Source organism: Mirounga leonina, unplaced genomic scaffold, assembly GCF_011800145.1.
Source record: "Mirounga leonina isolate KUSES-001 unplaced genomic scaffold, KU_Mleo_1.0 Mir_114, whole genome shotgun sequence".
NCBI lineage: Eukaryota > Metazoa > Chordata > Mammalia > Carnivora > Phocidae > Mirounga > Mirounga leonina.
In genome coordinates, this window is record NW_023270265.1 from 30,399,046 (window position 1) to 30,424,087 (window position 25,042).

General features: G+C 41.4%; 1 protein-coding gene across 1 annotated transcript in view; it reads left to right on the top strand.

Moving 5' to 3' along the window:
• The window catches only part of SORCS3 (sortilin related VPS10 domain containing receptor 3), a 577,834-nt gene that overhangs the window by 484,383 nt on the left and 68,409 nt on the right, over positions 1-25,042 (top strand). The window contains exons 11-14 of the mRNA XM_035028663.1: positions 1,243-1,345; positions 7,039-7,115; positions 10,203-10,294; positions 20,802-20,909. Of these exons, the coding sequence (XP_034884554.1) occupies positions 1,243-1,345; positions 7,039-7,115; positions 10,203-10,294; positions 20,802-20,909 (380 nt within the window). The remainder of the gene's footprint in view (positions 1-1,242; positions 1,346-7,038; positions 7,116-10,202; positions 10,295-20,801; positions 20,910-25,042) is intronic.

The window sequence follows — 25,042 nt, forward strand, 5'->3', positions numbered from 1 at the left end:
TCAGGAGTAGAAACACACCTGCTAACTGCTACTGATATGATTCAGTTTGATAAGTGCTTGATAGATGTCAAGGTAAGCAAAAGTTGCCTTGCCAGCCCAGGAGAGGTCAGGCTGGTGTGTCCACATGGGACAGTGGTTACTCTGTCAGCATTCCCAGGGTGTGCCAGGTGTATGGAATATTGGGGTAGGCACTCTGGAGGACATGATGCATAAGAAGTTTTCTCTGCCCTCAGATGTGTCAGCTCTAGGTGGGGAGGGAAGGCAGATCATTAACAGTGAAATTCATGGACCCTCTGTGGTGTCTTAGGAAGGACCTGTGTGAGCAACTCTTCCAAGGCCTCGGAAATGGTTATGTTTCTCTCAGCAAAAAGTTGCCTTTTGCCATTGTTAAAAAGGTTTATTACCAACTTTCCACATTGTAGACATTATGTTAATAATAACTGAGGATATGGGGGCGGACAGGGACTTTCCTTTTTTTTTTGTAGATTTCAGTCTAACCCCCTCTTTTCAGCTGGGGTTCCAGGCAGATCAGAGTCAAATGCGCACCCACCTAGGAGCTGGTCATAGTGTGAGTTTTCTTTTTTCCTAAGCCTTACCCATGGCTTTATCTTATTTTCCTAACCTAATTTTCTCCTTTCCCCAATTTCATCATTCTCTTGTTTTTATTTATTATATAGGATACCTATCTATAAATCCCTCATCCTTTTTCAGAACACCTAAAAAAGGACAAATGAGTAAATAACTTTCTATTAGTTTTAGACAGTGTCTTCAAACATTTTAGGTAAAACTGAAGTAACATTATAAACAGGAATCAAATAATGTGAAGGAGAAACAGAAACAATCTGGTTGAAGAAGAGGGTAGAGGGCCTGGAGACTGCTTCACTTAGCTTCCCCTCTGCATCCCTCCCGGTGGCTGCCTCCAGCTCTAAAAAGCAGGATGTGATGGTCAAGATTAGAAACAGGGGGAGGTCAGGATCATTCTGTGGGAGGGAATGGTCGGGGAGGCTTCCTAAGGCTGACCGTGGACTGGACTTTGATGGATGGGACATGGATGAGGAAGGGAGGGGAGGCCTGCAGTTGTGATGGGGGCACCTTCTGATATGAACATACTAGCTGCCTCAGGCAGAAATGTCTCCTGCCCAAATCTTAGGGTGCGACTGTTTCTGGAAGCCTTATTTCTGGTGGGGCAGGGGTATGTGTCAGAAGTTTGCCGGAATGAAGCTGTTTTCTTCTCCATTTTAGCCCTTCTGCTCCTTACACCTGCACTTGCAGATCTCTGAAAATCCGTATTCCTCAGGAAGAATTTCTAGCAAAGAGACAGCCCCGGGACTCGTGGTGGCTACAGGTAAGAAAGACATTCCCTGTGCTTCTTCGTCCCTGACAGCTTCTGGAATATTTATCACCTTTTTGGACTCATTTGAGCATTTGGATGAAAGTGATGGGCACTCCCCCCAGAAAATGGGCAGGGTTATGGAACCAGTCTCATGACCCAGGAAAAGAGCTCCAGACACTTGTAACTTCTAGGTTACTGCGCATCCCACACAGTCACAGAGCTGTTCCCTGTGCTTAGCAAGAGGCCAGAGTTCCTCTCAAAGTAAACTGACTGATCAGAAAGCTTGTTTGTCATAGGGAATTCTCACTTTAAGACACCTTTGATATATGAACTTGCCAGCTCACCAAATATAAGTTGGGGCAATTTTCTCTTTACACAGAGAATTCTTTGCAAAGGCTTTCACCCCAGAGCTGTTTTTAATCAGGAGGTCTCTGGTGCATGTAAAGGTTTGTTTACACATGATTAACCACTTGGCCGAGAATCTGGGGGAAAGGGCAAAAAACCCCCTAAGGTTGCATTGTTGGAACCACTGTCCACTGATCATCAATCAGAAATGAAGATAAAGCAACTCTGAAATGAAAATGAAAGTCTCTGGGGAATGTGCTCTGATTAGCATGCGTTTGATTTACATGTACCTTTCAGGAATACATTGATGCCATAAAGCAAGGCAGGCTTCTAATCTCCGAAGTTAGAGTTCTGGTGTTAGGCTTTTCTCTAATGAAAGCAGATAAATTCACAGTGACTTCCTGAGATGGCACATTTTGTCTTGTCTCATCAACCTGAACCTCTGGCTCCTGGTCACTGCTCTCCTAGACACGACTTCCTTCTCCATGCCCCCAGCTGCAGGAACTTTGAAACACCATCGGTGACTGACCACGTGGATCAGATTTGCAGCGAGAGTAGTTCTCGAGCATCCCAGGCCATTTCTCTCAACCCCGTAGGGATTGAATCCCTGTATGGAACACCACTGGCTTCAGGACAGGCTTCAGTCCAGGTTAGCGAGCGACGAGGCTCTGTTGCTGTTCTGGCTTGGGGAGTGATCCCCACACTCCCTAAGCCTTGTGGGTTAGACCTCCCAACTCAGGGACTGCAGCACTCTCTGCCTCTCCTCCAGGCCTGCTGGACACCCTGGCTTGGAATAGAAGCAACATGGAAAACAGTAATCAAAAAAAAAAAAAAGAAAAGAAAGAAAGAAAAGAAAACAGTAATCAATAATAAAAGTTAATATTATTTAATATGCCAGCTACATAGCCAGGCATTGTCCTGTGTGACTTAACCACTCTGAACTTCAGTATTTTTATTGGCAAAATGGGGTTGACAGTATTGACATAACAGAATTGAAGGATTAAATGAAGAACTAGATTTAAGGTGCTCGGACAGTGCCTGGGACATACTGAATGCTCAATACACATTAGCTCTTATCATCAGTAATATTACAGAAATTTAACCCTGGTCTTGTATCAGAAGACTGTGATTTGTGCATCTCCTTCAACAGAATCCATAAATCATATGCATACACTAGGCCTACGATGACTGAATGAATATACTCAGGAATGCTGGTGTCCTGCTTTCTGAGCTGAGCTCTGACACTAGCCTTGTGAATTTGGCTTAGTTCTTCAACCACTGGGCTTTGTTTTCATTTATAAAACAGGTTTCTTTTTTTCCTACCTTGTGGGAGTTTGTAAAAATTAGAGCTAGAAGAGTATGTCCACAAGATCCAGCAGGGTGCTCAGAGCATAGTGAGGTGGGATTAGTTGTAGATTTTGCCTGTGACCATTGTGTGCCGCTAAATTAGTCGCATGTTAAGCCTTTATAAATTAACAAACATGGACACATTAAAGATGTGTTTTTATTTTATTTTATTTATTTATTAGAGAGAGAGAGCAAGAGCAAGGAGGAGGGGCAGAGGGAGAGGGAGAAGCAGACTCCCCACTGAACAGGGAGCCCGACGTGGGGCTCGGTCCCAGGACCTCGGGATCATGACCTGAGCCAAAGTCAGACACTTAACCAACTGAGCCACCCAGGCGCCCCAAAGATTTGTTTTTGAAAGGGTTTTGTCCGTAGACACTTGACCCTTGAACAACATGGGGCTTAAGGGTACCGATCCCCACATAGTCGAAAATCCACATATAACATGTGAGTCCCTGAAACTCTACTACTAATAACCTACTGTTGACCAGAAGCCTTACCAATAATATAAATAGTCGATTAACATGTATTTTATATGTTATATGTACTGTATTCTGTATTCTTACAATCAAGTAGGCTAGAGGAAAGAAAATGTTATTAAGAAAATCATGAGGAAGAGAAAATACATTTACAGTGCTATACTGTGTTTACTGGAAAAAAAAAAAATCACAAGTGGACCTGCACAGTTCAAATTCATGTTGTTCAAGGGTCAACTGAATATCAGAATTTACTAATGCTCTTTTCCTCTCCCCTTTGTAACATTTATAACTTTGTATGGCTCCTTGCCATACAAATGGCCCTGGGACGTTGGGAGGGATGTAACACAGCTGAACAGATCCCGACAGAAAGCCAGCCCTGGGTCATGGACACATGCCTCCTCATGCCCAGCTTCTCCTTACTGTGCTTGTCTGCTATCCCTGGGAGGTTGTTGGCTGTCAGGAAAATAATTACGAAGTCAGCCATGGATGTCTTCAGTGGCTGGCATGGAGCCTGTCTCTCCAGGGCCCTTTTGCACATCCTGTCATTTCACCTGCCTCTGGGTGTCTGTGACCCTGGGCTCCCTCCCGTCTGCTCCCGCTGCTCACCGCCTCTTCCCCTTCGCTCTGAGGTGTGGGCTCAGGGGAGCTGTGTGGAGGCCAGGAGCCATCTCTAACTCCAGTGGAAGCCGTCTCAGAAGGCAGATGGCATTCCAGTCTGGAGAGTTTGACAATTGCCCGTAGCCAGCAGGTACGCCAGGGTCCTAAATATTCTTACCACTGTGCTTTCAAGCCTACGCGTCAAGACCCCCGGTCTTCACGGTGCCTCACGGTGTGCAAAGCATTCTCGTGCTTCAACTGCACGGCAGCTCTGTGATGCGGAAAAGGTGATGCGTCTTCTCCTCAGTTTACAGATGAGGTGATGCAGGAGGAAGAGGAAGAGGTCTCAGGCCCACACCGACACGCACTCTGGCTCTAGTTCTCTTCTGTCCAGCCAGAACTAGTCCTGAGCCCCCTCACGTGCTGGCTGCACGCTACCCCCCGGCTCCGTACCAGGCTTCCTAGAAACTGAAGCTCCATGGAGGCACGTTCCTCCCTGCAGTGCATTGTGCACTGTCTGCTGCTTCCTTTTTCACTGAGCCCTTAATCCTCTGAATGGGCATCTGGGCTGGTGAGAGAAGCATCTCTTACTCCAGAGGACTACAGAATTCTCTCCCTCTCTTTATGTCTTTTTTTTTTTCTTTCTTTTTTTTGCACAAGTGTTTAAGAAGTAAAGAAAGGTAGCCCTGGGAGGAAATGGGAGTTTTTACAAGTTGTTTAAAGCTGCCAAAAAGGGCAGTGGAACCTTCAGGATTTACCAGCTAAGCCATTGGTGAGAGAAACTCTGTGTTCCTCTGTGTGTCTCTCCTTCCTCTCTCCCATTGCACCACTTCAGTGGGGAACATCAGTGGGGAATAGCTACATCTTCTTCCAACCTGACCAGAGACCACTTTGGGGAGCCTCCTGGTTTCACTTTGCCAGTGAGGCATTTTCTTCAAGTCTTCCTTTTCTGACACCAGAACCAAATTATTCCTATCAGAGATTCCCCATGGGGCCACTTAGGAACTGCCCATGTTCTTAGATCCAACTGTCCTGGATACAGCTTTTCCCGTCCCTTCCTCTGGGAATGAACTTTCTGGTTCCTGCTGTCAGCAGCATTTCTTTCAGGACTCCTTTCAGTTGACCTAAGATATTTCCAAAAACAGACTTCGCTTATGAGCCTTGGATTCTCATCACCACAACACCTCTAAAATCAGTCTGGTGGAACTTTGAAAGAGGGGCTTAGATAGTTGACAGAACCAGCTCCTACAGAGGGTATGAGATGATGAGAGAGACCCTAAGAAGCCATGACGGGGACAGCAGATTCCAGGTCAAGGGTGACTCTGCACCTGCCTCCGTCTCTCGCTCTCGACCACCTTGGTAGACATGACTGATTGATTACCATGCTCTGTTCTTTTGAAACCAAATCTGGCTTCAGAATCCTTCTTAGCAGGCAACCATCACCAAATGATTGGAGTTGACATTCTCTGTCCCATCCCTCTTTTCTTTCTTCATCTGTGTCTTCCAAAAACCCTATCTGGAGAGTTGAATTCCAGATTCCAGAAAGATCTCCACAGAGCTGCTCACTGTGCCTCTCCCTACCCCTCTCGCACCTACTGCCTGAGCTGTGAGTCCCAGGGTTATTTTTGGAAGCCTGAGTGTCAAAACAAGTTGGCTAGCTGTGTATGCCCTGGTGCTGATGGGAGCTTGACAAGCTGTATCCTGGCTTTAATTTCTCATTTTGAAGCATTAAATGTCAGGAGCTCAATTAACATTTTCATTATTGCATTTTTATTGTGCTCTTATTTAGGCTACAGATGTGTGGGAGCTAACATTCCCTTCTTGCTATTTTTAAAGAAAAAAATATCAGCCAAAATGATAAATTCTTACATCTTTAGGGTACTTTCCTGGTTCTTGATACCTCCCCAGATGCACATCAACATCGGAACATGACTTAATCATTTGTTGACTCATTCATCCATTCCACAATTATTTATTGAGCAATTAACTACTACATTTGGGGCACTGTTCTGGGCTCTGAGGTGGGGGGTGCCCATTGGGGATCCTTGGGCAACATAGGTAGAATAGAAAATCTTGATCACTGCCTTTTTTAATGAACATAACCACAAGGTGATGATGTGCAAGGGGAAGAAAAAGAATGGGAAAGAAAGAATGAAGGGGTGATGGGATAGAGGCAGTTAAGAGTGGCACAAACCAGATGCCTTCTTTTCCTGCCCTACTTGATGGCCATGATCTGCTGAGTACGGTCATTTTATTCTGGGCACCCTGTAAACTTGGTTACGTAGTCTATAATATTGGGTCATTCAGCTGCTTGGCATTCAAGGGACAAGTGGACATGTTTAAGTTGGATGCACACTCACATGTATACACATGGACACACACACACACACACACACAGGTTTTCCTTAGGCTACAATTATACATGAGGAGGAAGTTGTCCTTAGGCCCAGCTTCTGCACGAATGTCTACTGTTCCACTCTTTGCCACCTTCAGGAGCACCTATCATGATCAATTTTAGGAGACTGTTGGTAACAGCATGAATACTTCAAGAGATCCAAGCTCATTAATATCGAGTCTTTGATTCTTACCATTTAAAGATGCATTCCTGTCATATTATTTACTTTGGTTCCCGTATTGTTTTTTTCTTCTTGCTGGGTTTTTGATATGATACCAAGAAAGTACTACACACATCAACTTTATTTTTATTTATTTTTAAAGGAATTTTTAAAAGTTAATTAATCATTGTTTTTAGTAATCTCTGCCCCCAATGGGGGGCTCAAACTCATGACCCCGAGATCAAGAGTCGCATGCTCTTCTGACTGAGCCAACCAGGCACTCCACGTCAACTTTAAACATAACTTGGAAAACCTTTACTCTCTGCTGCCTTCCCCCCCAGTCCCAAATCTGCAAACAATTACAAACGATCTGCTTATGTTTCAGGCAACATTGGCCCGGAGCTCTCATATACTGATATTGGTGTGTTCATCTCTTCTGATGGGGGCAACACATGGAGACAGGTAACTGGGAAAATCGGGGACAGGGAAGAGGCATTTAGGGCCATTTCTGCCCTCTCTTTTTCCTATAGATTCTCAGGCTCAGTATGAGTGGTTGCAAAAAAAAACGTGGAAGCAACTGTTCAGTTTGGTCCATTTTGGCTGACAGATGAGCAGTGGGGTAAAATGGAAGCATTGGGTAAGGAATAGGAAGAACCAGAATTTTCCCATTTTTTCCATTCTTTCATTCAGCAGTAAGTATGGGACGGCCACTGGATGCTAAGTACTGTGCTGGTTTCTGGGGATACAACTGATGAAATTGTTCTTATCATTAATGTGCCATGGGATCTGGGCAGATAGGTCTCTTTACCTTGCTGGATCTGTTTCTTTATCTACAAGATGAGCAGGTTAGAATACTAAAAGCACAAAGCTGTGGAAGTCTCTGGTGGGTTAAGTATTATGTAGGCCCAGCCTTAAGTAAGTATGAAGCAGATTAATAGATACATCACTACATGAAAAATTAATTCAATTTTACAAACATTTGTAGCACACTGTCCAATAGAACTTTCTGCAAAGATGGAAATGTTCTCTGTCTGTGCCATCCCATGTGGCTATTGAATACTTGAAATGTGGCTAGTGTGACAGAGGAACTGAATTTTTTATTTTATTTTAATCAATTTAAATCGTCTCATGTGGCCACTGTATTGAACAACACAGATGGATACAATGTCAGCTAGGTGTCAAGTACAAACCTGAGGAGGCAGTTGAATATTTTGGAGTCCTTTTCCTCAAGGAGTTCAAAATTAAGTAGAGAAAACAGCTTCATAAATAACTAACTGTAGTTTAGAGTGATTTTTTTTTAAGAGAGAGAGAAAGCACCCATGAGTAGTGGGCAGGGGCAGAGGGAGAGGGAGAGAATCTTAAGAATTGTAAGAGAATCTTACATGGGGCTTGATCTCACGACCCTGAGATGGTGACCTGAGACGGAATCAAGAGTCAGATGCTTAACTGAGCCACCCAGGTGCCCCTGATTGTATTTTAGTAGCATTTTTAGCCTGCAGGGCAAAGGGAGGAATTGCTTCTACTGGGAGAAACTGGGAAAGATTTCACAAGAAGAGTTGACATTTTACTAAGTCTTAAAGGTGAAAGGTTTTCACCTGAGGAAGATGAAGGAGGAACACTGAACGTCTTGATGTAGGTGCAGCCACCATCTGCAATCTAGTTGGACAAGTTCCAACTTGGATCCCTATATGAAGCTGTCATCACCATCACCAGCATCACCATCACCACCCCCATTGCCACCACGGTCACCACTACCACTATCAAAAGAAAAATTTACCAAGAACCCACCAGATGCAACCAGCTATTTTAATTAAGTACTATAAGGCATACAACAAAGAATAAGGTTCCTACCCACAAGGCCACAATTAGGTAGATGAGAAGCAGATACATAATTCAGAACATATCTTCAGAATAAAAGATAATCTCTTTTAAGTGTCAAATGAGGATGGAAACTAGAACTTCAACTCTTCTGGGACAGAAACTCCTAGCAACAAACCATTGTCCCTCCAACTCAAGAAATAGCTCACCTGGCCGGGTGGCCACTGCAACATTCCTTCCTTGTGTTGTTACTACTTTGGTTTTCTCTTTCTTTTTCCAAATAGCTAAGGATTCCAGTTTCCACTCCAGTGTTGGACAGGGCAATTGTTAGCAGTGGCCAGAGTGATAGAGAAGAAAGTGAAAAGATAATGGTGTCTCTCTCTCCCCCATGCCAAGAATCTTGTACCCCTCATCCTTAGACTTCATTTCAGCCTCTCCATTATGTGGCTTAGCACAGAGCCCACCTTTGAGCTCTGCAGAGAAAACACTGGCATGATAGGCTCAGAGTCCATTTCTATCTGATACAGAAATGAGTCACCCTGAGGTCCTTTTTGCATTGAGACTACCATTAGTGTGGACATTTTTATTTCCTTAAAAGGCAAATGTGAGAAAGGAAACCAATTGAGAGGTTAAGCCTGAGAATCCATTTACTTTTTCTCTATGGTGTTCCCTGGGGCATATGTACAGGAGACCCCATTCCTCCTATTCCCTCCCTTTTAAATATGTTTATACCCCCTGACCTTTTCTACTATGGTTCACTTAATCCACCATCCCAACCTCTCCATCTAGGCTGTAAGAACAACCAGTAGTGGTTAAGAGCTACAGGAATTGTCCAATTCCACTTTCTTCTAGAAGATCTAAAGTAGGAGGTTGGTTTTCAGCTGCAGAAATGTTTTTTCCTGTTTCAGGTTGGAGATACGATACTTATATATAATAAAAGCACTGATACATGTGGGATTACATCTGACATTCTCATAGCTCAGAGCCTGGCATCATAATAGGTGCTTAGGAAATGCGTATGGGTAGATGGATGAATGGATCACTGAATGCATGAATGAATGAGTGGACAGATGAATAGGTAATGGACAAAGGGATGAATCAAAGAATGAATAACTCTGGATCCTTGGAAGCACTGTGTTCCAATGCACATTCAGAGTAAAGATCTGCAAGGGCCCAACTTAGGCCTTCATCCAGTTTGCATGGAAACCTAGGAAGTGGTGGCTCAGTCTAAGAACTCGGTCATCATGTATATCATAATGTCTAGAGAAATTGTCTTTACACTCCTAGACAGTTTATGAACAACACTGTAAGATACAGACCATTTATAAATTGGCAAAAATCTGCATAGATGAGAAAGAAGACAGAGCTGAGTAGTAACTTACTCGGATGCCAAGACGGGGAAGCATTTTTGAAGTCATATTTTTCCTTTGGGTTATCTAGCTGAGCATCTTGTTGTCTCAGCTTCTTGTAGCACAGTGGTTCACAGTACCAGTGGAGGGAGCCCTGGAAATACCATTTGAGTGGCCTTGGGAGAATTATTTGTTCTCTCCAAAGCCCATGTCCTCATCTATTAAGTGGGGATAATAGTATTTGCCAAACTACCTGATAGGGTTGTTGGAAGGCTCAGAACCTAGATGAAACCATATTTGTGAAAGACTTTGTAAACTGTAAGCACTATGCAAATGTAAGGTGTTGCTAAGATTGTTGTTGTTGTTGTTGTTGTTGTTCCAGATCTTTGATGAAGAGTACAATGTCTGGTTCCTAGACTGGGGTGGCGCCCTCGTGGCCATGAAACACACACCTCTACCAGTCAGACATTTGTGGTAAGGACAGCTCCCTACCCTATTAATAAGCAATTTTTTTTTTTTTTTTTAGTGGGAAGTGTTGGGACCAGTTTTTCTGCATGACTTTATACCCATTTACCCATTTCCTCTACCATTTATTCATCCATCCATCCATTTATTACACATCTCATCATCTAACCCTTAGGTAGCAGTGGTAGGCCAGAAATTTAGATGGGGAAGTATGATGATTAGAACAGGGTGGTAGGAATGGGGGCTTGGATAAGCAGAAAAGACCAGAAAGGACCTGTGAGTTCAAGCAGCCAAGATTAAGAATCCAAAATATAGGAAATGGAAATTGCTGCAAGAAGAATGTTAGGTTCATGTAGTAGATATGAAATTCAGTTCTAGATAATTTGAGTTTAAATGTCTGTGAGTATTAAGCAGAGATGATGATTTTTCAAATACATTCATCTGAAGGTCAGGACAGAGGTCTGGGCTGACACTCTAGATTTGGAGACATTAGCCATTAGACGGTAGGTGAAGCCATGGCAGTGGGCCCAATGCCTCAGAAGAGTGGGTACAACAAGGAGAAACCAGGGATTCCTGCAGAACACTGTTAAATACCAACACACAGAGCAGAAAATAAATTATGGAACGAACAGGCCAAGAAGAAGTAGACAAAACAATAAAAACACAGGACAAATGTTTTCTTTTTTTTTTAAGATTTTATCCATCAGAAAGGATGAATACCCAACTTTTACATCAACATGGATGGGACTGGAGGAGATTATGCTAAGTGAAATAAATCAAGCAGAAAAAGTCAATTATCATATGGTTTCACTTATTTGTGGAACATAAGGAATAGCATGGAGGACATTAGGGGAAGGAAGGGAAAAATGAAGGGGGGGAAATTGGAGGGAGAGATGAACCATGAGAGACTATGGACTCTGAGAAACAAACAGGGTTTTAGAGGGGAGGGGGTGGGGGGATGGGTTAGCCCGGTGATGGGATTAAGGAGGGTACGTATTGCATGGAGCACTGGGTGTTATACGAAAACAATGGATGGTTGTATGACTTCAAAAATATCAAAAGCTAATGATGTATTGTATGGTGACTAACATAACATAATAAAATAAAATTTAAAAAAGATTTTATTTATTTGACACAGATAGACACAGCGAGAGAGGGAACACAAGCAGGGGAGTGGGAGAGGGAGAAGCAGCCTTCCCACTGAGCAGGGAGCCTGATGCGGGGCTTGATCCCAAGACCCCGAGATCATGACCTGAGCCGAAGGCAGCCACTTAACGACTGAGCCACCCAGGTGCCCCAGGAGAATTATTTTCATGGATGCTGAAGAAAGGGGTGATCAGTAGCACCAAATTCTATAATCAGACCAAATTAGTTATGGAATGAAAAACAATCTAAGATAAAGCAATATAGAGGAGTAAAGGAAGTCATTGTGATCTGTGTCAGAGTAGATTCAAAAGAGAAGTGGGATTGAAAGGTAGATTACAGTAGATTTATGAATGAAATGAATGATGAATGAATGAATGAATGAATGATAAGCAATGGAGTGAAGTGGAGACAGTGTAGATAACTCTCAATAAAGTCAATTATGGAATGAGGCTGAGTGTGTATATGCATGACCCTCCAGTGAGGACAAAGATCTGTGAGAATATATTTTGATGATGATGATGAGAAAGATCTGTGAGAATATATTTTGATGATGATGATGATGATTCTGTTGTTTGTTTTGGCTTTTGGCAGGGGATGAATAAGTATCGTGTGTTTATATGCTGAAGGGGAAGAATTTCAGGCTTCAGATGCAGCAGAGTGAATATTTGAGAGTGAAAATTTGTCAGTAGAGGGTATGCTATCTAGAGTACAGTTGTTGGGATGAGCCATGAGCTGGAGGATGGACTCTGGCTTAACTCCCAGATCCTTGATTTTGGGAGACTAACCCTTTAAAGTAAGAGTTTTACTGGGAAACATCAGATTGTAATCAGTAAAAGATATAGGACTTCCAGGTGCCAAATTCAAGCTTAAGTCACCCTGGCAAGGACTTAAGAAGGTTTCTCTCAGTTATTAAGTTAAACCGTATCATCTTGCCATTTTTGTTGGTCAAAACTGGTCAAATATCATCAGTTTCTTAGAACTCGAGCTAACAAAGTCCAGTGGTTTTATCTACCACTCTGTCTTCATACAGAGAGATTATGAGATTAAATTTTGAAAAGATGCATGGAGCCATTTGTAAGGAAAAGTACTCTACCAACTCAAGAATAAGCTTGTACAAGTTCCCATTGTAATTCTTTATCATCCCTTTACTACTGATTATATACTTTTTGGATAAATTAGAAGCATGGAATTACTTAATACTAATGATAGTCAGGAGTTTTTGAGGAATTATATTCCAGGCACCATTCTAAACCCTTTACATGAGTTCGTTAACAACCCTATGTATGTGGGTACTCTTTTTATCACATATTTATGACATTGGAATGCAGACATATTAAGTTCTTTGCTCAAGTCTACACAGCTAGTACCTGGCAGCACTAAATTAGGTCTCTGTTATGGCTGCTCTTCTGTTTTAACTGAATTTTCCAGATACTTTAATGAGTACACAGAGGCTTATCACATGGCCCCGGCTCTCTGGGAGATCATAGTCAAGATAAGGAGCTTAATCCACATATCACCAGAAATCCAAGCAATGCCTGCTTAAGCATGCTGGCCATGTGTATTGCTGCGATCTTAGCACAGGATGGAGTCCTGCCTAGTGTGTAAGGGGGTCTTCATGTAGTTGCTGACATGAGAGTTAATTCTTGAAAAAAGGATGCCCTGTGTCAGAGGACTGATGAAAGGCAAGCCAAGGGAAGAGAAACTGTGACCAAAGCCTGGGATTCAGGAAAAGTAGGGAGTGTTCAGAAAATATATTTGATTAGAATAAAACATGGGAGTAAGTAGAGTGGGTAGGACTCAGAAGAACTTAAATGCCAGGTTGACCCTGTAGGTAATTCCTTCTACTGCAAAGACCTGCCTCCTTGTGGAGGGAAGAGCTTGTCTGTTGAGGACTGAAGAGCACTTGTACTCTCAGAGAGGATTACTTAATTCTTAAAACAAGTTCATTTGCTTATTTGCTTTTTAACCAAGAAAGGCAACGTTTTTAAAGCCCCTATCATGATGTTCTAAGAACTTCCACTGAGGTCTCAATAAGAAAATCAGTAAATGCCCTGCACAGATATAGCTGAGCAGATTTCTTCCACTTAAGTCTTGAGAGAAGGGGTGGCAACCCCATCTCACACTTGACCATCACCCTCCTGCTCTTTCTCCTTCATTATGGTAGGAACTTAGTACTTACTTAGTGGTTGATTTCTAGAGCCTTATGTACAAAAGTTACCTTGTTTTAAGGAAAAGAGGAATTTGGTGGTGTTATTTCCTTTTGGGGTTAGGAGAAGCGAGTGTATCTGGTGTGGAACGGAGGGACTAGAGAGTTTTGGTTTTGGTTCATCTTCCATCCTTACATCTGACCAGTCTGTTCTGCAGTGGTTTCTCACCCAAGACCTGATCACTTCCAAAAGGGGCATTTGTCTGGGAATTTCTGGAGGGAAACCATCCAAGCTGGGAAAATTGTTTAATATTCTCTCAGGGATATGTAAGTAGGATAAAATCGTGCCTCTCAAAGTCACCAGTACAAAGTTTGCATTTTCCCTTGCTCCATGAAATATCTGTTTTGTTGGTAGAAAATGTTTGCAAAACTCAGAAAGAAAATAGCCTCATTCCCATTCAACTTCCTCTTATTATAATGATAATACCACCCTCCCTATGTCTGCCTACTCCAACTTACAAAGTATTAAACATGATTTTTCACACTAAGCTTTTGAGATAGAATTTTCTCCATTTAAAGGATGTCGACACTACCATTTGTCATAAATGCTACAAATGTTTCCTTGAACTTGAACACCACCCGTGATTTCTGCTTACTTGCCTACCTGTGAATGCCATTCTCTATAATAATCTCTGCACTGGTTAAATGGCAGCCCTTGAGGACGTGTGTTAGAAGACAACAAGAAATAACCCATTCAAGAATTTTCCTTTGCACTTCCCTTCCAAAGGCTAAGTGAGTGTTTTGGGAGGACTTGTCTAATACCATTATCACCAGTGTTTCTTTATGAAATTCTTGACTGATTTTTGTCTCATGCTTATGAATTGCAAACTTGTGAAACTTAAGCAGTTTCTTCGTCACCAGTAGCTTCTAATGAAGTCACAACCTTCAGGGTAAACAAATAGCTCATTTTAAATGAAAGAAAAGTTATCACTTCATTGCTATTTTCTGTGGAGGCCTCAAACTGACGTTATTTTGTACACAGATGTATATATATTTGCATAGGAAAAAAACCCCACACCGGCTGACCCACTCTTTTTTTTATTTTTTTTTTTTAAGATTTTATTTATTTATTCATGAGAGACAGAGAGAGAGAGAGAGAGAGAGGCAGAGGGAGAAGCAGGCTCCTTGCTGAGCAGGGAGCCCGATGCGGGACTCGATCCCAGGACCCTGGGATCATGACCTGAGCCGAAGGCAGACGCTTAACCATCTGAGCCACCCAGGCGCCCCAGGCTGACCCACTCTTACACAAGGGTAGGGTGGTTCTCAAATTTAAATAATAGCTATATTGCCTTTCAGAGAAAAGAGGAGTCATAATTGAAAAGCTGAGGAAACTTTAGCTAGACTAATAAGGCATGCTGTTTCCCATAAATTGAAATGATAGGTAGCTAGATATGCATGAAGACAAAACAGCATAAAATGAACCCATCTGTTTGTGACCGTGTACATTTGGATGCATAGAGATTAGAACCTAAGTGCTGTTTCAGGTAAGCCCTCCATCCAGTATTATCTTTAGACCATGGACAGGTGAAATGAATAATGGGGCCCTATGGAAGGCAGTGCTCTAATAAAAACTCACAATAGACAGAGCTACTAATTGGCAGGTAGACGGGGGTCCTACTGTTTGCTTAGCCCGGACAAGCTGTCAGCGTCTCCTTCCAATGGGATGTTCTTGGAAACAGGAAACGAAACATCACCTGGCCCTTTGTGTTCCTTTGTTCTTCTATAAATGGTTGTGAGCACTGGTGTCTTGTCCAGAGGCACGTTGCCATGCAAACAATAGTCCTAACCAATAGGCACTTCTGAAAAGCGAAAGTGCACGAGCTATTGTGAAGAACTTCCCGGTCGCTAAACTGCCACCTCCTCATGTGTTTGTGATCAAGAGCAATGCAACTGACCAAAGGGAGGAACACTGATTCTCAATAACCATTATAACGCTATTTCTGTGCTAGGGACTTCTGGAGGACTTGGTTATTCTTGGAAGAGTCTGTTCCTTTTAGTGGATCTCATCTCAATATCATAAAGTCATAGCTGCTTAAATAAGGAAGGGTTTTAGAGAATATTTAGTTTGGGTTCACACCTAGTGTGGCATATACCTGTGGGACACCCCAGAGGATCACCCTACTTCACCACAATGCCACAGAGCTAAACAACTCACATATACCCAAGGCAGAGTTCCCATCTTGTGTAATGGCTTTAGCTGTTAAAAGATTGTTTTTATGCCGAGCAATAGTGAATCTACTTAGAATTAATGTCCATTAGTATCTGTTCTGCTGCCCAGAGCTATGCTGAGTAAGTCTGATCCAGAATTGCACATGATATTTAGAATCATAGAGCTAGAAAGGACCTCAAGAGATCTCTTTGTCTAACCTTTTTAAGTTCTGGAAAATGATCAGAGATGCAATTCAAAACAGATTTTATGCATTTATGCATTCATTCCTCACACATTCACTGAGCATATACTATCTATCCAGCGTTCGTTTAAGGGCTGGGTTATAAAAGTGAACAAGACAAAATACTTGGGAGCTTAAATTCTTGTGCAAAAATATTTGACTGTTCTCTTTGGAACAGTTATGAGAATGGAAATATTTTCTCCTTTATTTTATCTGTATTTTTAATTAATATTTTTATGCATCCAATGACTGATTTCTTTCACAGACATTTCCCCTTTTCAGTAGTCAACAAATAGGTTTGTTTTTATTTGTTTAACTATAGCTTTCTTACTAAAAAAAATTAAAAGGCAGTGGTAATGAGTTCAGTTCTATTCTTCTTTTCCCTAAGCTATCTTCAATTCATATAACCTGTTTCTAGAACAACCTTTTTTTTAACTTTAATCACATTGATTGTCAGTTTCTCTACAAGGATTGTAACTAAACATAGTATTTAGGATTTAGTAGGATAATTTCTTCTATTATGCATGTTTTCTATCTGTGAACACATACTAGACTCACAGTGGCTTGATCACCTCTCACTATAGTGTCATTTCTAGAACACACTTATTTTATGATTGACAGTGACCCCAGTTGTTTTCAGTTTGAGCTTATCATTAGTTACTCTTTTCCTTTCTCTCGCTGTGGGGCTTTTTTTTTTTTTTTCTTTCTAATTAAACATTCTGCTTTAAGTTGGTCCTACCTTAAAAGCGACTTCCAGATCTATATTCCCAACTTTGATTACTTCCTGGAAATTTGGATCCATCCATCCAAAGGTCTTCTTGACAGTACATCACAACATGGAAGTCCAAAAAGCATCTAAACCTTGAAGTGGACCAAACAGAAACAAGCAGAAGGCTTTGCTTCTCCTGTTCTTCCCATTTCCCAATCTCAACTGCTTAACCGTAAAAATCTATGTTCATGATTTCTTTCTTTTGTTCAACAACCTGTATACATTCTATCACCAAATCCTATTGACTTCACCTCTAAAATTACCCTTTCCATATCTTTCTTTCTAGACTACTGTAACGTTTATCCAGACCACTTTTCTTACATGGTCTCACAATTGTTACTCTTTCTCCTAGTTCATCTCCTTGTATCCATGTTGAGACCTGACAATCCATTCACTATAAAGAAATGAAAATTATGTTTTAAGGTTTAAATCAAATCCTATCTCTCTCATTTCAGCTGGAAACAAGGTCCTTCATGGTCTGCCCAGCCTTATTTTTGATTCCATTTCCTTCTACTAATCTACTTCCCCACTAACCTAAGGCCACTGACCGTCTTTCTGTCCTTCCCACACAGCACCTTCCTTTCACACTAGATCTGCCCTCTGTTGGAAATGGCTCTCACCTGGATCTTTGCATAGTTTAAATGTCACCTCTTAAAAGAGGACTTTCTTAGATTTTCAATACAAAGTAGCTATGCAGTCACCCTCTATCACATCACTCTGTTTTAATTGTCTTCATGACAAGTATTTATAACTCAGATTTCTTTTACAACTCATATTTTTCAACCCATTTGTCTGAATATCGTTTATCTCCTCAAGTTAGAATGTAAGTTCTGCTTAAGCTACAGCCTTCCCTTTCCTGTTCACCACTAGATCCTTTGAACAGAGGCCACCGTCAGACCAGGCACATAAGAGGTGTCAATAAATATTTGACCGAGGAAATTTATTTTATTTTGATCTTATAGTCCTGTCTTGCCACTATTTGGAGGTCCATTGGAACTTTATTTACATCTACCTCTCTGAGTACCAATTTCACTTTCAGCTGTGGACCTAATAAAGAATTCCCAATTCCTTTGTCTTGGCCATTAAGGAGCTACTGAACTGAGTGGGGGAAAGAACGTGCATCCCTTGGGGAAACCATTCACTATCGTTACTTCAGAGCATTAAAGAAAACTCCTAGCAATCAAAAAAGACTAGCTCTCACAAATGACAGGCCGTCCAGACCCAAATTTCTGATACCTAAGAGATTAAGTTTTCTCATGTCATATTTTTGGGAGTTTGTTTAGAGAGTTTATTTTGTTTAGTTTTTAATAATTACCTCAGCTCACAATATTCATGTATTAGAAATTACTAATCTCATAAAGTCACCTGCATGGCACAGTCCTGAGCTTCCAAGTGGTATGTTGACCATAAATGAAAACCGCAGGATCCATTCCTCGCCCTGGCTCTGTAGAGCTGTCCCCTTGCTTATGCTTGGAAGCATGGATTATAATGGCTTCCTTGGACTTCAGTTATTGTATATGCTAGCTTTCCCACCTGGGTTTTGGCATTTCTTAGTTTTTCTTCTGATCTCATTCTTCCTTCTAACTCATGCTTCTTCCCCTTCCATATGAAATCAGTTCATACCACAGGCCTCTTATCTCCCGCTTTTTCTTTCCATCTTGGGCGTGGCTTTTCCTTGACATCTCCATCTCAGAGCTAGAAGGCTGTAATGGCCCCTCCTTGTCTACTCTGTGGGTGTTTCGTCTTCATATTGTACATAGTAGCAATGACTGTCTTCTGCCTTGTTCTCAATGGCAGTGGTATGAAGGCTCCTCCTTCCCTGGGACGCCGGTAGCACCCACTGCTATTTACTCTGCTAGTGCTAATAATGACCTTCAGTGGTCAGGAAATTCTGAGAAGGACAGAGTCCTTCAACTCACTTTGGCTTCTTCCTATCAATACAATAATCAGTTTATCCTAAGTCACCCAAAGAGAAAACCAAACAAATGATTTCTTATCTCCTAGACTTCTCTCCTAGTTAAATGGTTAGTGGCCGCAGCATACTCGAAAACAACTATGATTATTTTAAGAACCAAGCAGGTCCATGTTAAGAAAGGTGAAGTCCATTCCCAATCACGCTCTTGTTTTCCCTTTTGAAATAAGAAACTCATTTTCAAGAAAAGCAGTTCAGATCTGCCCAATATTCTCTGGGTCAGCTTGATGGTTATGTAACCTTCAGCCTATTTAAAAAAAAAAAAAAGTGTGAAATAACCAAGTTCTTAAAAGTCAAGACAGTATTGTTAACTGTCATCATCATGTTGAACATTAGATCCCTGGAATTCATTCCTCTTGCGTAACTGCAACTTTGAACCCTTTGACCAACGTGTCTTCATTTCTCCCTCCTGCCCCCACCCTGCCACCCCTGTTTGATCAAGACCAGCTTGATTGTGGCGATCTTTTCACAATGTATACATATATCAAAATATCAAGTTGTACACTGTAAATACGTACAATTTTTACATGTCAAAAATAACTCAATAAAATTGTTTTTAAAAAGTTAAGACATACACTGATAATTTGTGAACTCATAAAAACTTAATGTCAGACTATCTGCTTTCCTTTTTTTGTGAAGATAGACTTAGGTATACCACAAATTAAAAAAAAAAAAATGTTAAGAAAGTATAAGACAGAGAGAAAGAGAAAGAGCCAGAGAGGGTGAGAGAGACAAAGAAGTAAATATGTAGAGAATGGACTGAGTAGGTTGACTAGTAATGGGCAGAGGGACTCCTGCATCCAGTTCATGGATGCCAGCGTAAAGCATGCTTCAAAAAAATGGATGGATTGGAAGAGTGTGGTAAATCATTCTTTATTTCTTTTGTTAATTTATTCATTTAACATTAAATAGTGCCAACTAGGTGCCCATTTTTCTGCTAGGTACTAGGAATGCAAAAATGAATAGTATGGCCTTTGACCTAAAAAAACTCACAGTTTAGTGGAAAAATCAGACCTCTATTTATTAAATATCAGGTAAGAAACATTATAATAAAGATGTATGGGTGGTGTTAAGGAGTCATTCAACAAACCAGACATACATGACCAGTGAACTCCCAAGATTATAGTTTTGAATTGGTGGATTTAGAGTCCATTAAGAAGTCATCACTCAGCATTATAAGAGGAGAAGCCTACAGAGTTCCTTCAGTTGAACTCAGAGAATCCTGAGTTATGTAGTCAGAGAAGAAATTATTAATTTAGCCAAGAAGGATCACAGGGAATGAAGCAAATAAAGCCGCCTTGGGGAAGAAGGAGGGTCAGGTACTTGATAATATCAAGAAAGGGAAAGAAGCAAGCACTCAAAATTGCCCCAGCCTCCTCCACTAGTAACCTTCCCTTTAAAGAGTTTCAGGTGCTATAACCAGAAAGGGCCGGACCTTTTCTTACCATTGGATGAAAGATGGCACAGTATTGCCCAGTTCATCTTAGACACTCAGCACTCATCTCTAAAAGCTCTGAAAGTGGCACTGGGGAGGGAAAACGATCCTAACATTCATTCTGAACAAATAGGAAATGGCTTCTTTTAAAGTTTGATCTGAAAGACACACACCTCCCCGCCCATAGGGTACCCCCCCCGCCCCCCCGCCGCACTACTCAATTTATCTGTGTCAGAAACTCCGCGGGCCGGATTGATTGTGCTGTAAATTGAGCCTCCGCTTCCATTCGGAGTACTTGAAACGTGACACTCCATCCACTAAGCCCTACTTCTTGGGTTGTTTTTTGTTGTTGTTGTTTTTTGATTCTAATATGTTGAAATATTTCTGCAGCTCTGGTGCTGTCTCTGCCTGGGCCAGGAAATGCAGTTTTGATCAAATCTCATAATAATATGGGGAGATGTTGAAGATGAATGCCTATTGATAATTCAAACTGCCAGAAAGTGAGATACAGAGGAGAATTTAATAACCTGAAAAATGGTTGCAAAGGAGTGTGGTTTGGTTTTCAGCTGTCTCTTCCCTGTACTTGTTTCTAACCCAGGGTGAGTTTTGACGAGGGCCACTCCTGGGACAAGTATGGCTTCACTTCGGTTCCTCTCTTTGTTGACGGGGCTCTGGTGGAGGCAGGAGTGGAGACCCAAATCATGACGTGAGTACTTATTTTGCTGTGGCCAATAAGAGCCCGAGACCTGGGTTCTGTCTCCACTGAGGCCACGGGTTTTTCCCGGGGAACCCCAAAGCATTCCAATCTGGTCCCTAGTTTCCTCATCTGTAAAGTGGAAATATGTGTTCTTGTACCCACCGATTCAGAAGGCCACTGACAGCATCTGAGAAGCTAGGCTCTTAAGTGACCAGTTGCTTCTAACAGCATTTAAGATATTCTAACAAATTTCCATTTATTCAAAATCCAAGCAAACAGAAAGCTTCCGTCTTTAGACACGTCTTCTTTCTTTCCAAAACGGTCCAGTAGGGGGCGAGGGACAGGGACAGTCACAGGAAATAAAACAGCCAACATACTGAAATAAGAGAATATTTTAAGGGAAAATCCTGGAGTCCGTGCCACACACACACACACACACACACACACACACACACACACACACCACAGAGTTGTCATTCTACTTCAGATTAATTTTCTGTGAACATTTTCTATGTTCCTTTACACCGAGAATAGATGATCTTAAAGTTGTAAAAATCCCCAAAGTACTTTCTGAATATTAAAGAAAATTTTAATAAGTTGGTACTAGTTTTTAAAAGTCTGCCTAATTCTAATTTCTGAAAAGCTGATCGCCTATGTGTTTTTGTGTGCACATGGATATGTAGGGGAATATGGGAGGATAGTCATGGTAACCCTCCACCAGCCAATACCACCCTCGCCTCCCGCACTTTGAAGTGACTAGAACATTGTACACCTTCATCTTCGCTGAATGGAATGAAGGGAGTTGCTCCACAATATTAAGGGAATCTACCATGTTGTGGGGTTGGCACAGATGGGGCTCACAGAATGCTTCTCTGCTGGTTTGGGGGAAGAGTGTGGTCTTCTTCCCCTAGGGAACACTGCGGTTCTTTGAAACTTTGCGTTCATGAATGTCTTTATAGTTTGAATCAGTCTTTTCCAGGATGAGACTTATGGGCTCTGAGGAAGAGGCAAATACAGGGCGAATGGCTAGTTCTGTGCTTTACTTTTTCCCGAGAGTATCAGTTAAAATAATGTTACAACTGCAGCTGTGCAGTTTTGTCCAAATGTCATAATCTGGCGCCCAACTGGACTACTTTGCCATGGCCCACCTCTCTACATCCATTCTCACATCCAAAGTGTTGACTGGCAAGGCCTCTGGGCTTTCCGAGTGACAGAAAATACTCAGCTGTGATGAAAACTGGTACACACATTGGGGAAGACAAAACAAATGGACAAAAATCTCATCTCAGATTTAGGGCACCTCAGATTTAGGATTCTGTACAATCCGGTAGCCGTGGCTTACCTGTCTGGTAATTCTTTTCTTCATTTCTAAGATCAAATCACTCCTTCTGCTTCTTTTTAAAATGTTGAAATCCTAAAAATCTTCACCTTTTTAGCAAATTAGCAGAAACACTGCAAGGGTCTCATGTCTACAGGACTTGTCTAGAGAAAAAGTCTAGGATTCCCAGTGTCCTCATTATTAAAAAAAAAAAAAAAAAAAGAGAGATTTATAATAGAAAACCTGAGTGGTTCCACAAGAATGCCTTTAGAACATTTAGGACAAGTGTAACAAAGAGTGATTTTTAAATTCTCTTCTTTAATTCTCTCTGAATTTTCTAAATTGTCAGGGAAATATTTTCTCTTAAATCTAAGGGTGGGGGCGCCTGGGTGGCTCAGTTGTTTGGGCGACTGCCTTTGGCTCTGGTCATGATCCTGGAGTTCCGGGATCGAGTCCTGCATTGGGCTGTCTGCTTGGCGGGGAGTCTGCTTCTCCCTCTGACCCTCCCGTCTCATGCTCTCTCTCTCTCTCTCTCTCACTCTCTCTCATTCTCTCTCTCTCTCTCAAATAAATAAAATCTAAAAAACAAAAACCAAACAACTCCAAGGGTGGTGAACTTGTCTTTTAAAGACTGAACACTCATTTTTGAGCATTTGATATGTTTTAGGTGCAGGGTTGGGCCCCAGAGCTCTCTGGTTGAAAATGGAAAGATAAGATATCAAACCCGAGGAAGAACTGCTCTGATCCTCCCAAGGGGTTGCATTAGTAACTGATGTCTGTAGATGTGAACCTGTGTTATGGCAAGACTTCTCTGGGCAGTTCTGTTGTAAAATGTGAGCAAGCATTTCCCGTAGAATTTGTTGCTCAGGATGTAAGGCTATAATTTGAGTTTTGTCCAGTAATTTCTTCCCATTTTCCTAAAGTAACCCCTCCACAGAATTGTCTCACCAACCACATTTCTAATTAGAGTTCCTAAACAAATAGACTCTTATTGTTAAGCTGAAAAATTGCTTTATTAAGAGTTAACAATGTTGTGTGCAAGTGTTGTAAAAGCATAAACAGTATTTAAGATACAGCATATTATCATTAATGCTTTGAGTCTAAAGCTTCATCATTTGGTGGATACACAGCAATAGTGTGTGTGTAGCCTAAGTTCTAGATGTTTAAAGCAAGTATTATAATATAAATATTATTTCTAAAATACAAATGATTTGGTAAATATATAGATATACATATATCACAAATATGTATATGCAAGTGTATGTGTGGACGGTTGTATACACACATATACATGTATGTATATACAGAGAGGGATAGGTCACAGAGATACACTGAGAGAGAAATCCCAAGGATTTAGGGTCCTGGCAAGACCTTTGTAAGGTTATACTATAAAAAAATAATAATAATAAAAGTTAAAAAAATTGTTGGGACCTATGTGGTGGAGACTGTTCTAGATGGGCAAATCAGAAATTCCTGTCTTCATAAAGTTTGCGTGCTTGTGCATTAAATAAATGTGACATACAAATGACTCTGTCATTTTACCCAGAATACTCTGCCAGGAGATTAAGATGTTTTCTTACAGATTCTGGGAAGCATGTGAAATACTGGGTATACGACCATCTTTGTTCATGAGGATCTCTGACGTGCGCTAACTTTTGCAGATTATGTCCTATCCTTCACTTAGTCACTAGCTATAAAAAGAAAACCTTCCACTTTTCTAGGACTTCCTCTGATACGGCCATCAAGGAGTTAAAGTATTGAATTCTAAATTCCATAAGGCAAAGGTACACACGTTCAAGAAGGTTGTATAGTTTGCCTGAATTTATTAAACCAGATGTGGCTCCTCATCACAGTCAAACCTGACATGGTCCTCGAATCTTGGGCAGTGAAGATATATATGGTTCTAAAATCAAGTGCTCCTTGCTTTTGTATGAAGGACACATACTGGTCCCTCTTCTTTTTAGCTTTCTCCTCATCCCATAATGTGATTTATTCTGCATTTTCTTGTATGGGCCCTCTTTAAGCTCATTGCATGCTTCTCTTGGGCATTATTTTGAACAATGTCCCGTGTACACCAAACTCTACATGACTGAGCATTCCCTAGCAAGTCTAAGGCTACAGTTTAAATTCTGTGTTCATCTAATCCTAAATGGTAATAACTTTTTTCTCAGCTTCAGATGGAGTTTAGCTGGTCACTTGGATACGAGGGAGCTTGACCTCAGGGCCAAACCATTTATTGAAAAGACGAGATAGCACTCCTGTTTTCCTTTCCTCCCCACTAAGACTCCGCAAGAGCGGCAAAGCTTCTGCCCCCTTCTACCTTCTTTAGCAAGATACTTTAAATGCTAGTAAGTAGAAAAGGAACAAGGTAGAGCACAGTTTTCTTACATGGGATTTGGGACAGACAGGTATTTGTTCTTTCATGAAATTAAGATGAGTTTGGAAGCAGTTGTCCAACCAAGTATAAGCAATTCAGGCTGCCTGTTTTTAACTTTTTATTAAATTCAGAGTTTCTCTAGTATGAAAACGATCCAGATGTTGTCAGGGCTGTTTAGACAGCCACAAGTGTGAGCCCTGGAAAGATGGCCAAGAGGAAATTTCTGTCTCTGCCTTAGGTTTGAAAACAACTTTAAAATCAGGTGACCCAAAAGGCCAGCCAGAGCTTTTCCCTCATGGAATGACAATGACATGGATTGAAGTAGGAGTTCAAAAATCTTGATATATCCCCTAAGCACTGTGAGGGCAAGGGGCCCATTTGGGGATAAGCGGGCTTACTCTTGCCGTTTAACCAAAAACTCACTCATCATGTAGGCTATTTGATGCT